We start from the raw sequence: 14,826 nt of genomic DNA, 5'->3' as shown, positions 1-14,826 counted from the left end.
TCCACCCGCAGAGCATCTGTACTCGCAGACCTGGACAGTAGATGAACGCTAAACACTAGGTTCATCGCGCTAGTCCCGCCCACGGACGCAAGGCTTCCGGGTTCCGTCCACGCCCCGGCCTCACTTCCGCCGGCGTCCTACGTCAGGGGTGACGGGCAAGATGGCTGCCGGCGGTCGCTTTGAGTAGTTGCGGACCAGAGAGTCTCCGTGTGGCCGAACCTCGGCGGAGGCGGCTGAGGAAAACCGAGTGGTTGGAGCGCGCTTGAAGCGGCGGAGGCGGGATCTGGGCGTACCGAGCGTCCGGAGCGCGGGGCGGCCCTGCTGGGGTCGCGAGGGAGCCCGAGGCCCGCCATGCCGCGCTGCCCCGTGCGGACCCAGGATTCGCAGCTCCGCGGGGCCGCCGCGCGCTGCCGGCGGGGCTGAAACCTTCCACGATGAACCGGAAGAAGGGAGACCGGGGCTTCGAGAGCCCGCGGCCGTACAAATTATAAGTATTCTTTCCCTTGGCTCGTCTGGCTTGTCCGATCGGCTGCCTGAGACGGACTCGGCAGGGGTGGGAAAAGTCCCGTCCAAATGGTGTGTGTGGCCGGAAGGAGGCGCCGAGTGGGCGGTGCCTTCGGTAGATTTAATTCCCCTGACAGGTTAATGGACGTGAGTGCGTGTGCGTGCGTGCGTGCGTGTGTGTGTCTGTGTGTGTCTGTCCGTCCGCGTGTCCCAGCGCTCGGGCGCACAGTCCCTGAACATCTTTTACCCAAGGTTGGCGCTCCACTGCTTGAGCCACACTTCCACGTTTGGCTTTTTGGTTAATTTCACACGAGAGTCTCACAGACTTTTCTTGCCCAGGCCGTCTTTGAACCGCGAGCTTTAGATGTCAGCCTCCGGAGTAGTTAGGATTACAGGCGTGAGCCTGTAATTTTTTTTTTTCCCCTTACCTGTCTGTTTGTTTTTGTTTTTCATATACAACCCATCAGGTCGTCTGCATCAACAACATAAACTTCCAGAGAAAATCTGTTGTGGTAAGTTTATTTCCAATGACTATAAATAGTAGTAAGGTTACCTTTCATGCTACTTAGAAAACTTACATTCTTCCAGATAATGGGATTTCAAGAATAGATGAGTAAGAGTTAGAATTCAGGTCTGTTTGCTCGAAGTCCCATATTGATTCTTCCATTCATCCATTCTTCCTTTTTTTCTATTTTTATTATTCCAGATAATGGTGTTTCAAGAATAGATGAGTAAGATCAGGTCTGTTTGCTCTGAGTCCCATCTTGATTCTTCCATTCATTAATTCTTTTTTTTATTTATTCCAGTGTTCTTTCTTTTAATCTCTTGTGAGATAAGCAGCCTGCACAGCCAGGCATTTTAGAGTTGTATTTGAAAGAAGGGTATATGGCTTAGTTGTAGATTGTACTCCTTGGTTGTATGAGGTCATTGGTTACATCTGAACCACTGAAAAGTATTTAAACAAGAATAAGCCCCCCCATGTAATTGTAACCCCTCTGTACGGTATTTTCACAATTAAAAAAAAGAAAAAGAATAAGCTCATGATAGTTCCTCCCATGAAAATACAATGATAACTAGTCTCATAGACTTGACAGTTTCCAAGAGACCACATTTGTTCTCTGATTCTTGTTTGTCTTGATTTAGTGGTACTGATATGTAGTGAAGTTTGAGACAGAGTATTTGAGATATAGTTAGCCCCCATTCCATCCATTTAGATGTATAGATTGCTGATACCCACTGTGGGAGAATATCTGAAAGCATAAATACTTAATTTACCTTATCTGAGGGACCTGTATTACAAAGACTTAAATCTTATGAGTTGGTTAATCTTGAATGCCAGTATCAATTTCAGTTTTTAATCCCAGGATGTTAAAAGTTGCAGTTGATATTTTGCATGTCCTGATTTATGCCCATTGAGCAGACACTTGAACTTGTTAGATTCAATAGTTTTAGTTTTGTTTTATTTTTACTGTTCTTTGTGTGTGGGCTAGTCCTGGGCTTGAACAGGGCCTGGGTGCTCTTCTTGAGCTTTCATGCTCAAGGAGGTCCTCTACCACTTGAGTTACAGCTCCATTTCTGGCTTTTAGTGGTTAATTAGAGGTAAGAGCTGCCTCCCGAGTAGATAACAGAGGTGAGCCACCAGTGTCTACCCCTATTTTGGGGAAGAGGGGATTGTTGTTTTTTCACTTACCAACCTCTGATGAAATAAAATTCTCTATCATTTTTTTCCTGTTCCCTGTTTGGGTTCCTCTTCCTAACGGGCTTAATTTTCACAGATAGTGCAGTTGAGCCATCAAAATGATAAAGTATAAACATAACTGTATCCATTCAGTCACTAGCACAATTATGTTTGAGATTAAGATATTTGGACAACATTTGTATACTGGTAGATTGTAGTATATGTGTTAAATACTTAAATATCAAACAGAAGAAATATATTCCAAAGCATACTGATCTTTATAATGAAATTATTATTTTTCTTTGCAGGGTTTTGTGGAACTGACTATATTTCCTACAGTTGCAAACTTGAATAGAATCAAGTTGAACAGCAAGCAATGTAGAATATACCGAGTAAGGATCAATGATTTAGAGGCTGCTTTCATTTATAATGATCCAACCTTGGAAGTTTGTCACAATGAATCAAAACAGTAAGTTTAGCACTTCATTAATTGTATAAAGAGAATTTATGTAAGAAAAAAGTTTTTATTAGAAAAAAATGTGCTGAAGAGAAACTGGATAGGCAGTTTGAATAGGAGGTGGACTACCTCCAGATTATCACCATTTGGCATTTCAAGAATTCATTAGGGTCAAGTTTTTCAGTGGCTTGAAATCAAGGTCTTGGTGTCCCTCTAGAAATGGCTCAAGATAGAGTATGGACCTCAAAGCGAAAAGTCTTGTGTTCAACAAGTACCAAATAAAGGTGTTATTTGAGAATTTTAAGTAAAATTTTAAAATCATTTTTAATGTTTATGTAAGTATTAAATAAAGGTGTTATTTGAGAATTTCAAGTAAAATTTTAAAATCATTTTTAATGTTTATATAAGTATTTCATAAATATTAAAATAATTTTCAGAGTTTAGTAGTAATAATCTTTAGATCTCTAAAATCCTTTGACTGCTTAAAAACACCTTATAAAATATTATGTGAACTATATTTGAGGGTATTTATTTTTTAAAGTTTAACTGACTTTTGTTCTTTTAATAACTTTGGTTTTAGTTTTGCTTTAATCATTATGTATTGGGTGTAAAACTAGTCTTTTAACAAGGTGAAAAGCTAAGGGAATGTCCCTAGCTTTACCTGTGCCTTACCTTATAGGAGGTTGATAGAAATAAAGGTGGACAGAGAAAAGGATCATGTCTTTCATCTTGTTTTCTTATTCTCTCTTCCTTTCCTTTTTCTTTCTGCCATATTCCTCTAACTGATTTCAGTGAGCAAATGTATATTTAATATGTACTTTTTTAAAAAACGAAATTAAGTTAGAAAATAGAAGAAAATTATTTTTCTATTTCTATAAGACTTTTGTTTCATCCAGTGGGAAATCAGGGCATATAATTATCAAACAAATACTATTTTTCAATTTTACATATTCTTTTTTTTTTTGTCGGTCGTGGGGCTTGAACTCTGGGCCTGGGCACTGTCCCTCAGCTCTTCAGCTCAAGGCGAGCGCTCTACCACTTGAGCTACAGCATCACTTCCGGTTTTCTGGTGGTTTATTGGAGATAGGAGTCTCACGGTTTCTCCTGCCCAGGCTGGCTTTGAACCGCGATCCTCAGATCTCAGCCTCCTGAGTAGCTAGGATTACAGGCGTGAGCCACCAGCGCCTGGCTACATTTTCTCTTTACAGTTGTATCAGAAAACTATAGAGATCTTAGCATTCCAAAATTAATTTAAGAAATAATGATCATAGAGCATTGGAGAATATGTATGCCATTGTGTTTATACAGTTTAATAGTTTTTCCTTGGTGAGTAGAGTACTTGACTAAAACTTACTCCTATGACTTGTGTGAGAAGATACAATGTTTATAAACAAACACTGTCCAAGTATGCTTTCGAAAAATATTAGCGAAATCTTGATTTCCTGCTAATAAACATTGGCTTTTCCTCCTGTAGGCGAAATCTCAATTACTTTTCAAATGCTTATGCTGCTGCAGTTACTGCTGTTGATCCTGATGCAGGAAACGGAGAACTTTGCATTAAGGTTCCATCAGAGCTGTGGAAACACGTTGATGGTAAAGCACCAAGAATAAGTGACTATACATTAAATCATGTTACATTTAGAGGCCAGAAGAATGACATGAAAATTCTTGTTATCTATGTTGCAAAATAACTTCTTCAAATATATAGAAGGGGTTGGAAGCTCTTTTTTTGTAATTAGCATAAATTTATTGTCCCAAAGCTGTTTTATTGTGATTGTTTCCATACATGCCTATAATGTACTTTGATCAGATTTACTCCATTTCATAAATTCTCTTCTTTTTCTTAAGGCCCACTAGCTAACAGGAAAATACTAATCATGGGCATGACAAAAACACATAGTTTCATTTGTATTAGCATTATTTTTTTTTCCTGGTTTACTTTTTGTCCTGTATGATACAGCAGGTTGAACCCAGGGCTTCAAGGAAACTATGCAAATTGTCTGCCACTGAGTTATATCCTTTTTATTGATTGTATGTGTGCATGTGCGTGCTGTTCCTGTGGCTGGCACTATCCCAAGCTCCTTTGCTCAAGGCTCATACTCTACAACTTGAGCCTCGGTGTCTCTTCTGGACATTTCTGAGTAGTTTACTGGAGATAAACAAGCCTTTCCAAGGCTGGCTTCGAACTGCAATCCTTAGATCTCAGCCTCAGTCCTTAGATCTCAGCCTCCTAGGTAGCTAGGATTAAAGGTGTGAGCCACCAACCTCTGGTATTAAAGATATTTTTTAAAAAGTCATGGATGTAACAGTGTAAAGATTTGATACTCTATGCAGTATCAAATTGGTTTAGAATTTAGAATATTTTAGTAGGAAAATGATTAAAAAGTATCTAGTTTAATTCCTTCATTTAACAGGAGAACAGCCTGAAGTCTGATGAGGTTCCTGGCATTCTTTTTTTGTTTTTGGTTGGTCATAGGGCTTGAACTCTGTGCCTGGGCGCTGTCCCTCAGCTCTTTAGCTCAAGGCGAGTGCACTCCCACTTGAGCCACAGTGCCACTTCCAGTTTTCTGGTGGTTAATTGGAAATAAGAGTCTCACAGACTTTCTTTCTCAGGCTGGCTTTGAACCGAGATCCTCAGATCTCTGCCTTCTGAGTAGCTAGGATTACAGGTGTGAGTCACGACCAGCGCCTGGCCCTGGCACTTATTCTGTATACTCGAAGCATATCTTTTCTGAATCTTGATTTTCTGTTTTTTCAAAGATGGTGCATATTGTATACAGTTTCTTTTCCGTTCCAGGCAGATGTACTACCAATGAGCCATATAACCCACTTCTTCATTTCCTTCTCTATAAAGTTTTATCCTTAATAATTATTATGCTTTTGCCTATTTTTATTTAATCTTATAAATTAATCAAGAAATTAAAAGACTTGTTTGGTTTGCTTTCTGTTTTGGAGGCAGGGTATATAGAAGGGTTTTTATGTTTTATTGCAGGGCACAGAATGGAGTTTATGTGTTTAGGGCAGAAATTGGTTCATCATTTGTATTCAGATGGTTGTAATTGCTGGGTGTTAAATAATTTTAATGTTAATGAAAGCAATACGTTTATTCTAAATCAACTAGAATTATCAGTTTTGAGAGAAACACAACAGGAAAAAAACTTGAAAAGTTTGCAGTTGTATTTGAAAGGCCTTAAGTGTCTATTATAGGGGTTGTGTTTGTTTTGTTTTGTTTTGTTTTGTGATACTTAGGATAACCCAGGGCCCAGAACATACTATGCAAACACTTCACCAGTAACTTACATCCCCAGCTGTACTTTTTTTTTTTTTTTGGTCGTGGGGCTTGAACTGTGGGTCTGGGCGCTATCTCTCAGCTCTTCAGCTCAAGGAGAGTGCTCTACCACTTGAGCCACAGCACCACTTCCAGTTTTCTGGTGGTTAATTGGAGATAAGAGATTCACAGACTTTCCTTCCCTGGGCTGACTTTTAACCACAACCTCAGATCTCAGCCTCCTGATTAGCTAAGATTACAGGCCTGAGCCACCAGTGCCCGACATTCCTGCTGCACATTTTTCCTTTAATACATTGAAGTTTGTCAGAAACATTGAGGGGTACGACTTTATAGAAGACTATGAGCACTGATTAGATTAATTGGAGATAGGAATACCTTGGAGTAGAGCATGGTATTGAGTAGACAGAGAAATGATAAATCCTAACATAAGTCATGATGTTTAATATAAAATTCAGGTTTTGATTCTCATTTTGTATTCACTGTCTTTAACCTTATAATATAGGTCACTTTATATTTTTATGTGTCAACTGATATGTATATATGTTTATTTCTTGCAGAGTTAAAGGTCCTGAAGATACACATTAATTTTTCTTTGGATCAGCCGAAAGGAGGTCTTCATTTTGTGGTACCCAGTGTAGAGGGGAGTATGGCTGAAAGAGGTGCTCATGTCTTCTCTTGTGGGTATCAAAATTCCACAAGGTAGATTATAAACTATTTCAGTTCATTTGGTTTTCCAATTGTGTATTTGTTGTGTAGATATTTTGTACATTGTGGCAAGTATAAACATACCTCTTCCAAATCATGTCCCATTAATTTTTTTTTGTCATTCTTGTGTCTTACTCTTCTTTGTATCCTTTCAAGTTGTATTCTGACATAATCATTTTCCTTGGTTCTTTACACTGAAGTAGCACATACATACAGAAAAAATGCACAAATGTTTTGTGTAATGCTCAGAAGTACACAAGACCATAGTCACACTGACATCAAGACCCACAGCATTTACTAGCATTACAGATGCATTTCCTACTTGTTCTCATTCACCATCCCCCACCCCAAGCATGTTTCTCTCCCACGATCCTATTAACTTCATGTAAATGGAACTATATGTATTATATTTTTCATATTTAGTATTTTTGTTTGTTTGTTGGTCATGGGCCTGAATGCTGGGCCTGGGCACTGTGTCTCAGCTCTTCAGCTCAAAGCTAGCACTCTACCACTTGAGCCACAGCACCACTTCTGGCTTTTTTTCTGCTTATGTGGTGCTGAGGAATCGAACCCAGGGCCTCATGCATGCAAGGCAAGCACTCTACCGCTGAGCCACCTTCCCAGCCCCTATCTAGTATTCTTTATATTTAATTTTTTTGGATCAATTGATAGTGACATTTACTTACATCTTTAGTGTGGAATTGTAGTTCATTGTCATAGCTCTGTAGTTAGCTTTATGTTATTAAATTATTTATAAGGAATACTTTTCTCACATTATTTTTGTAAGCCAGAGATAATGTCTTAGGCTCATTTTTGTTTCAGTATCAAGTCCTAGCCCTGACAGATATTAAGACCCAACCTGGACTGATAGAAAAGCAAAAGTAAATTTCCAATCTGGCTTTATCAGCACTCATTTGGGTTACTGCAATTCTTGAGATCAAATCCCAAGGACTGCATTCCTGGCAGACAGTCCTCCACTGAACTGTATCCACAGCCCTTCTTTTCTTTTTTCTTTTTATTCTTTTGTTCTCTCTCTCTATTTGTCTCTTTTCCTTTTTTACTGTAGTACTGAGGCTTAAATTCAGTGGCTCATACTGTTACATTTGAGCCATACCTCCAACCTTGCTTCTTGCTGGCTATTTTGGTGACAGTTGCAAGTCCTCTGGATCTCAGCCTGAGTAGCTAATATTATAGGCATGAACCATTATGAGCCATTAATGCCTCACAAACTTATGGTTTGTCTGGAAATAGAGCTTTTTTTTTTTTTAATTGTGAAAATACTGTACAGAGGGGTTACAATTACATGGGCAAGATAATGAGTACATTTCTTATCAAGCATTGCAGCCTCCTTTGTTTTCCCTTCCCATCCCTTCCCATCCTCTTCCCTGCCCCCCCACCAAAGTTGTAAAGTTCATTTTCGACATAATGACTTGTACATCTCAGTGTTGCAATGTGTCTACCTGTATCCCTAGTTAAACAATCTTATAAATGTGTTAGAAACAATCGCAGGAAAGAAAAAAACATTTGAATATATATCTTAGGGTTCATTTCTCTAACATCAACTTATCTGACCTTTTCTGCTTGACTAATTATTGCAAATAAGGGAAACCATGGGACCTATGTTTCTTTGGGCCCAGCTTACTTCACTTAATATAATTTTTTCCAAGTCTTTCCATTTCCTAACAAATGGGGCAATGTCATTCTTTCTGATGGAGGCATAGAATTCCATTGTGTATATATACCACATTTTCTTGATCCATTCATCTACTGAGGGGCATCTGGGTTGGTTCCATATCTTAGCTATGGTAAATAATGCTGCAATAAACATAGTCGTTTTGGTAGCTTTAGTGTGGTCTTGTTTGTGAACATTTGGGTAAATGCCCAAAAGTGGGATTGCTGGGTCATAGGGGAGCTGTATATGAAGTCTTTTGAGGTACTTCCATACTACTTTCCAAAGTGGTTGAATAAGTTTACACTCCCACCAACAATGCAGTAAGGTTCCCTTTTGTCCACATCCCCTCCAGCATCTGTTGTTAATAGAGTTCTTGATTATAGCCATTCTAACTGGGGTGAGGTGGTATCTCAATGTTGTTCTAATTTGCATTTCTTTTATGGCTAGAGGTTGAGCATATGTGTCTACTGGCCATCCTTCTTTCCTCTTCAGAGAAGTTTCTCTTTAACTCTTTAGCGCACTTATTTATTGGGAAGTTGTTTCTTTGAAGATTTGTTGTTGGGGGATTTAATTTTTTGACTTCCAGGTATATTTTAGATATGAGACCCTTGTCCGTTGTATGGCTAGTGAAGATCTTCGCCCAATCTGTGGGCTTTCTATTGATCTTGTTAGCTATGTCTTTTGCCGTGCAGAAGCTCTGTAATTTCATGCAATCCCATTTGCCCAACCTTTCTTTGATTTGTTGTGTTTCTGGGTCTTTATGAAGAAAATTTCAGCCTGTGCCAAGGAGACCTAGGGTTTCTCCTATTCCATCCTGTAATGTTTTCAGAGTGTCTGCTTTGAGGTCTTTGATCCATTTGGAGTTGATTCTTGTGCAGGGTGATATATAAGAATCTAGCTTTAGTTTTCTAGAAGTAGTTAACCAATTTTGCCAGTACCATTTACTGAGGAGGCTGTCTTTCTTCCATTCTATTTTTTTAGCTCCCTTATCGAAGATTAGATGACTATATGTCTGTAGGCTCATTTCTGGGTTTTCAATTCTATTCCATTGGTCCTGAGGTCTGTTCTTGTGTCAGTACCAAGCTGTTTTGATTACTATGGCTTTGTAGTAGAGTTTGAAATTTGGTATTGATATTCCTCCAGCACTGTTCTTTCTGTTGATCGTTTTTGCTATTCGGGGTCTTTTATTGTTCCATATGAATTTTTGGATTGTCTCTTCTATTTCTTTGAAGAATGAGGTTGGAATATTGATGGGTATTGTATTGAATTTGTAGATAGCCTTGGGAAGTATTGCCATTTTCACTATGTTGATCTTTCCAATCCAGGAGCATGGGAGTTTTGGCCACTTTCTAAGTTCTGTTTTGATTTCCTTTTTCAGGTTTTTAAAGTTTTCATCATAGAGGTCCTTCACTTCTTTGGTTAAGTTAATTCCTAGGGAGATAGAGCGTTTTATGGAGCTCAGGCTCCTGGCACTCAGTGTTCCATACTTTTCTTCCCTTTAGTTTGTGTTTATACAATGTATTATATACTCTGGAAAAGTAGTCTCTTAATTTAGAAACTAGATTCTGAGTATTCATCTAGTATTCATTATCTCAAAAAACTTCATGTTGGGCTGGGAAGGTGGCTCAGTGGTAGAGCGCTTGCCTTGCCATGCTCAAGGCCCTGGGTTCGATTCCTCAGCACCACATAAGAAAAAAGCCGGAAGTGGCGCTGTGGCTCAAGTGGTAGAGTGCTAGCCTTAAGCTGAAGAGCTGAGGGACAGCACCCAGGCCCAGAGTTCAGGCTCCACGACCAGACCCAAAAAATAAAAAACAACAACAAAAAACTTCATGTTAAGCTGGGTGCTGGTGGCTCAGCCTGAGGAGGCTGAAATCTGAGGATCCTAGTTTGCCGGCAGCCCAGGCAGAAAAGTCTGTGAGACGCATACCCCCACTTAACCACCAGAAACAAGAAGTGGTGCTGTGGCTCAAAGTGGTAGAATACTAGCCTTGAGCCAGAGACCTCAGGGACAGTGCCCAGGTCCTGAGTTCAAGCCCCATGTCCAACATACACACACACACAAACTTCATTTTGGTAAGTGAATGCTCTGTAACTGCTGGCTAACCTAAATATGTGAGTTTAAATTACCTTTCAGTTGAAAATTAGAACTAAGAATTGTAGTTTAGGATTTGAACTGGAGTTGCCATGTGATAGTTTTTTATAATTCCAAATACCAGTTGTGAACAGATTTTATTAGTTTTTTTTTTTTTTTTTTTTTTTTTGTCTGTTATGGGGCCTGGGCACTCCTTGAGCTATTTTTGCTCAAGACTAGTGCTGTACCACTTTGAACTACAGCTCTACTTCCGGATTTTTGGTGGTTAATTCAAGATAAGAGTCACAGGTACTGGGAATATAGCTTAGTAGAATACTTGCCTAGCATGCCAGAAGCTTTGGTTTTGATTAGTCAGTACCACATAAACAGAAAAAACTGGAAGTGGCACTGTGGCTCAAGTGATAGTGCTAATCTTGAGCAAAAGAAGCTCAGGGTCAGTGCCCCAGACCCTGAGTCTAAGCCTCAGGCCTTAAAAAAAAAAGTCTCACAGACTTTCCTGCCTTAGCTGTCTTTGAACTGCAATCCTCAGCTCGTAGCCTTCTGAGTGGCTAGGATTACAGGTGTGAGCCACTCGTATATATAGAGATATATACTAAAAGGCGTTATTAGCCAAATACATGAAGTTTCCTACGTGTTATCTAGAAATGTCAAAATAACTTAGATGGGAAAGCAATATTTTCCATACTGTCAATCTTTTTTTCTAGATTTTGGTTCCCATGTGTTGATTCATACTCTGAATTGTGTACGTGGAAATTGGAATTTACAGTAGATGCTGCAATGGTAGCTGTGTCCAATGGAGATCTGGTAGAGACAGTATATACCCATGATATGAGGAAGAAGACCTTCCATTATATGCTCACCATTCCAACAGCTGCCTCAAATATCTCTTTGGCCATTGGACCTTTTGAAATACTTGTAGATCCATACATGCATGAGGTAAGTCCATTCTTCCTCTCATTTACATCTGTCCTTCCACTCTAAAAAGTATTAATAAAACAGGGTCTTCTTTCCTTCTTTTCTTCCTTTCTTCCCTCCCTCCTTCCTTTCCTTTCTCTCTCAGATCTCTCTCTCTCTCTCTCTCTCTCTCTCTCTCTCTCTCTCTCTCTCTCTCTCTCTCTCTCTCTCTTCTTTTTTTCTTTTTTTCTGTCAGTTGTGGGGCCTGAACTCTGGGCCTGGGCACTGTCCCTCAGCTCTTCAGCTGAAGTCTAGCACTCTACCATTTGAACCACAGTGCCACTTCATGCTTTTTCTGCTTATATGGTACTGAGGAATCTAACCCAGGGCCTCATGCATGCAAAGCAAGCACTCTACCACTGAGCCACCTTGCCAGCCCAACAGGGTCTTTTTTCTTTTGGCAGTACCAGGTTTGAACTCAGAGACTTCACTCTTGCTAAGTGTAAGCCACTTTACCAATCACTTTTTCAGTTTTCTCACTAATATAAGCTGCCTGGAGCTTTCAGAATATACTTGAAATGTTAGAGCACTACAGTGATTATTCTTTATTACAATTCTTTGGATTACTAAAATACAGGGACTTAGGATATTTCTCAATGTAGAGGACTTAGCTAGCAATTCTAGCAACTTACAAGTTGCTAACAAATTACTATGAAATGTACTGTTTTCACTAAAGTAGCTACTTTTGAATGAGAGGTAAGTTTACAATAAGCCCTAGAATTTTAATTCCTTCTTGTTCTGTATGTATGAAAGAAGAAATTCTAATTTAATTTGGAACCTAAGTTTTATTTTCAGGAAGTTTAAGTATTTCTCTGATACATAATACATCTTGATTAAAATTTCAGAACTGTGGATAGTTTGTGAATAAAATCCATAAACATCAATAATTTTTGTTTCAGCACATTTTTTTTTGTCAACATCATGAAATTGCTAAAAATAAAATGGATTTATCTAATTGTTTAGGAAGCTTAACATTTTGAAATTATCTTGTACTTAATCTTCCCTGCTTTTTATTTTCAGGTAACTCACTTTTGTTTACCTCAACTTCTTCCATTGCTTAAACATACAACATCTTACCTTCATGAAGTTTTTGAATTTTATGAAGAAATTCTTACGTGTCGTTACCCATATTCCTGTTTTAAGACTGTGTTCATTGATGAGGCTTATGTTGAAGTGGCAGCCTATGCTTCCATGAGCATTTTTAGGTAGTGTATCCTCAAATTTTAAATGCCTAAGAAAATAGGAGGAGGTAAAATTGGTGTAATGATCATATAAGGATTTTTGATTTTTTTTTTGCTCTAGTATAGGTGTTGTTGACTATAAAAATGTTTAAATATGAGCAAATGTTCAAATATAGAAAAAGATGAAGAAAAACTTAAAGAAGACTCATCCTTGCCGTGTACCAGTGGCTCACATCTATAATCCTGGCTACTCAGGAGGCTGGGATCTGAGCATCACCATTCAAAGCCAACCTGGGCAGGAAAGCCCATGAACCTGTTATCTCCAGTTAATCTCCAAAAGCTGGAAGTGTAGATGTGGCTCAAGTGGTAGAGCACTAGCTTGGATCACAAAAGCTCACAGATGGTGCCCATGCTGAGTTCAAGCCCTGAGAACACTGCCAACAGCAACAGCAAAATTAACAGATACTAATATATATATTAATATGTATGTGTTGTGTGTTAGTATATATATATATATATATATTTATACATATATATATATTTATATATGTGTGTGTGTGTGTATGTTTTTTTTTGTCGGTCATGGGGCTTGAACTCTGGGCCTGGGAGCTGTCCCTAAGCTCTTCAGCTCAAGGCTAGCGCTCTACCACTTGAGCCACAGTGCCACTTCCCATTTTCTGGTGGTTTATTGGAGATAAGAGTCTCACAGGCTTTCCTGCCTGGGCTGGCTTTGAACCAAAATCCTTAGATCTTAGCCTCCTCAGTGGCTAGGATTACAGGCATGAACCACTGGTGCCCGGCTATATACTAATATTTTTCATGTTTGTTTTACTATATGTTTATAAAAGCTTAAAATCATAAATTAATTTGCTGATAGCAGAAATTTGTTGCTGAAAAGTTAGAAAATATTTCTTTTTCATTTTCTTTTCCATTTTCTTGTTACCTTTTCTGCTTCTGTTCTTCCCTTTCTTTGGAGAGTTACAAATTTACTCACTTGTGTCTTAAGAACAGTTTTACCTCTGTTCCTGAATTTTCTTTTTTGACCAGTGCTGGGGCTTGAACTTAGGGCCTGGGCACTATCCTGAGCTCGTCAGCTCAAGGGGAGTACTCTACTGCTTGAGCCACAGGGCCACTTCCCATTTTCTAGTGGTTTATTGCCTTTCCTGCCAGGACTGGTTCTGAACCGTGATCCTTAGATCTCAGCCTTCTGTGTAGCTGGGATTACAGGCGTGAGCCACTGGCACCAGATTTTTTTTTTCTTTTTTGACACCAACTTTCTGTATAGTTAAGGATCCTCTGGCTTCACCCTCCAGTGTACAGGCATGTGCCACCATGTCTGGCAGGGGAAGATACCTTTTCCATTAGATGGCCCTTTCATGTTAGTACCAGTTTCTAATTAACAGCAGTTTCTTCCCACCCTCTAGAAAAGTTAACTACATTTTTTTTTTTAATGGAAAGCATTGGGAAACCTTCCTATAAATGAAAATTACCAAGATGAATTTCAGTTAAGTTTTGAAAAGATTTATAAAGCTGTTTGAAAGGATATTCTGGTTTTTATTTTTTGAAACTAACTTAAGTTCTTTTGTCTGTTTGAAAGTATGACTCTTCTATTCTGACTAAATGTTTCTTGATTATAATTAACTTTCCCTCTTCTTTTGCATTTCAGCACCAATCTACTTCACAGTGCTATGATTATAGATGAGACACCTCTGACTAGGAGGTGTTTAGCCCAGTCCTTGGCCCAACAATTTTTTGGCTGTTTTATATCCAGAATGTCTTGGTAAGTAATTCCAGAGTTTAAAACTACTGACAAAAAGGAATGATTTCTGGGGCTGGGAAGGTGGCTCAGTGGTAGAGCGCTTGCCTTGCATGCATGAGGCCCTGGGTTCGATTACTCAGCACCACATAAACAAAAAGAAAAAAGCCGGAAGTGGCGCTGTGGCTCAAGTGGTGGAGCACTAGCCTTGAGCTGAAGAGCTGAGGGCCAGTGCCCAGGCCCAGAGTTCAGGCCCCACCACCGGACCAAAAAAAAAAAAAAAAGGAATGATTTCTTTGTTTTGTTTTCTTTTTCTGCAAAGTAAGTTGAGTTTTGCCCATTTTGTGGATACCTGTTACAGAAAATGTTATTTGGAGCCTGATTATGGTGACAGCATGACTTTAATTATGGTATGAGGAGCACATTTTTTTTTTTTTTTTTTTGTCAGTTGTGGGGCTTGAACTCTGGGCTTGGGTGTTGTCCCTGCATTCTTCAGCACAAGGCTGAAGCACTCTATCACTTGAGCCACAGGTCTACT

General features: G+C 39.2%; 1 protein-coding gene across 5 annotated transcripts in view; it reads left to right on the top strand.

The window, feature by feature from the left end:
* Positions 1 to 172: 172 nt before the first annotated feature.
* The window catches only part of Taf2 (TATA-box binding protein associated factor 2), a 63,899-nt gene continuing 49,245 nt past the window's right edge, over positions 173 to 14,826 (top strand). The window contains exons 1-8 of one of the 5 annotated variants that reach the window (XM_069991320.1): positions 173 to 488; positions 963 to 1,016; positions 2,491 to 2,651; positions 4,114 to 4,232; positions 6,486 to 6,627; positions 11,102 to 11,333; positions 12,372 to 12,556; positions 14,199 to 14,312. In XM_069991320.1, the coding sequence (XP_069847421.1) occupies positions 435 to 488; positions 963 to 1,016; positions 2,491 to 2,651; positions 4,114 to 4,232; positions 6,486 to 6,627; positions 11,102 to 11,333; positions 12,372 to 12,556; positions 14,199 to 14,312 (1,061 nt within the window). In that variant the 5' untranslated portion in view covers positions 173 to 434. Of the gene's footprint in view, positions 489 to 962; positions 1,017 to 2,490; positions 2,652 to 4,113; positions 4,233 to 6,485; positions 6,628 to 11,101; positions 11,334 to 12,371; positions 12,557 to 14,198; positions 14,313 to 14,826 lie in introns of those variants that run through there. The other 4 variants (XM_069991321.1, XM_069991322.1, XM_069991323.1 and 1 more) reach the window with 4 other exon arrangements.

This window comes from Dipodomys merriami, unplaced genomic scaffold, assembly GCF_024711535.1.
Source record: "Dipodomys merriami isolate MVZ:Mamm:240054 unplaced genomic scaffold, mDipMer1.0.p SCAF_4, whole genome shotgun sequence".
Classification (NCBI taxonomy): domain Eukaryota; kingdom Metazoa; phylum Chordata; class Mammalia; order Rodentia; family Heteromyidae; genus Dipodomys; species Dipodomys merriami.
The sequence above is the reverse complement of the archived record's forward strand: the minus strand, read 5'-3'. Positions and strand labels throughout refer to the sequence as shown.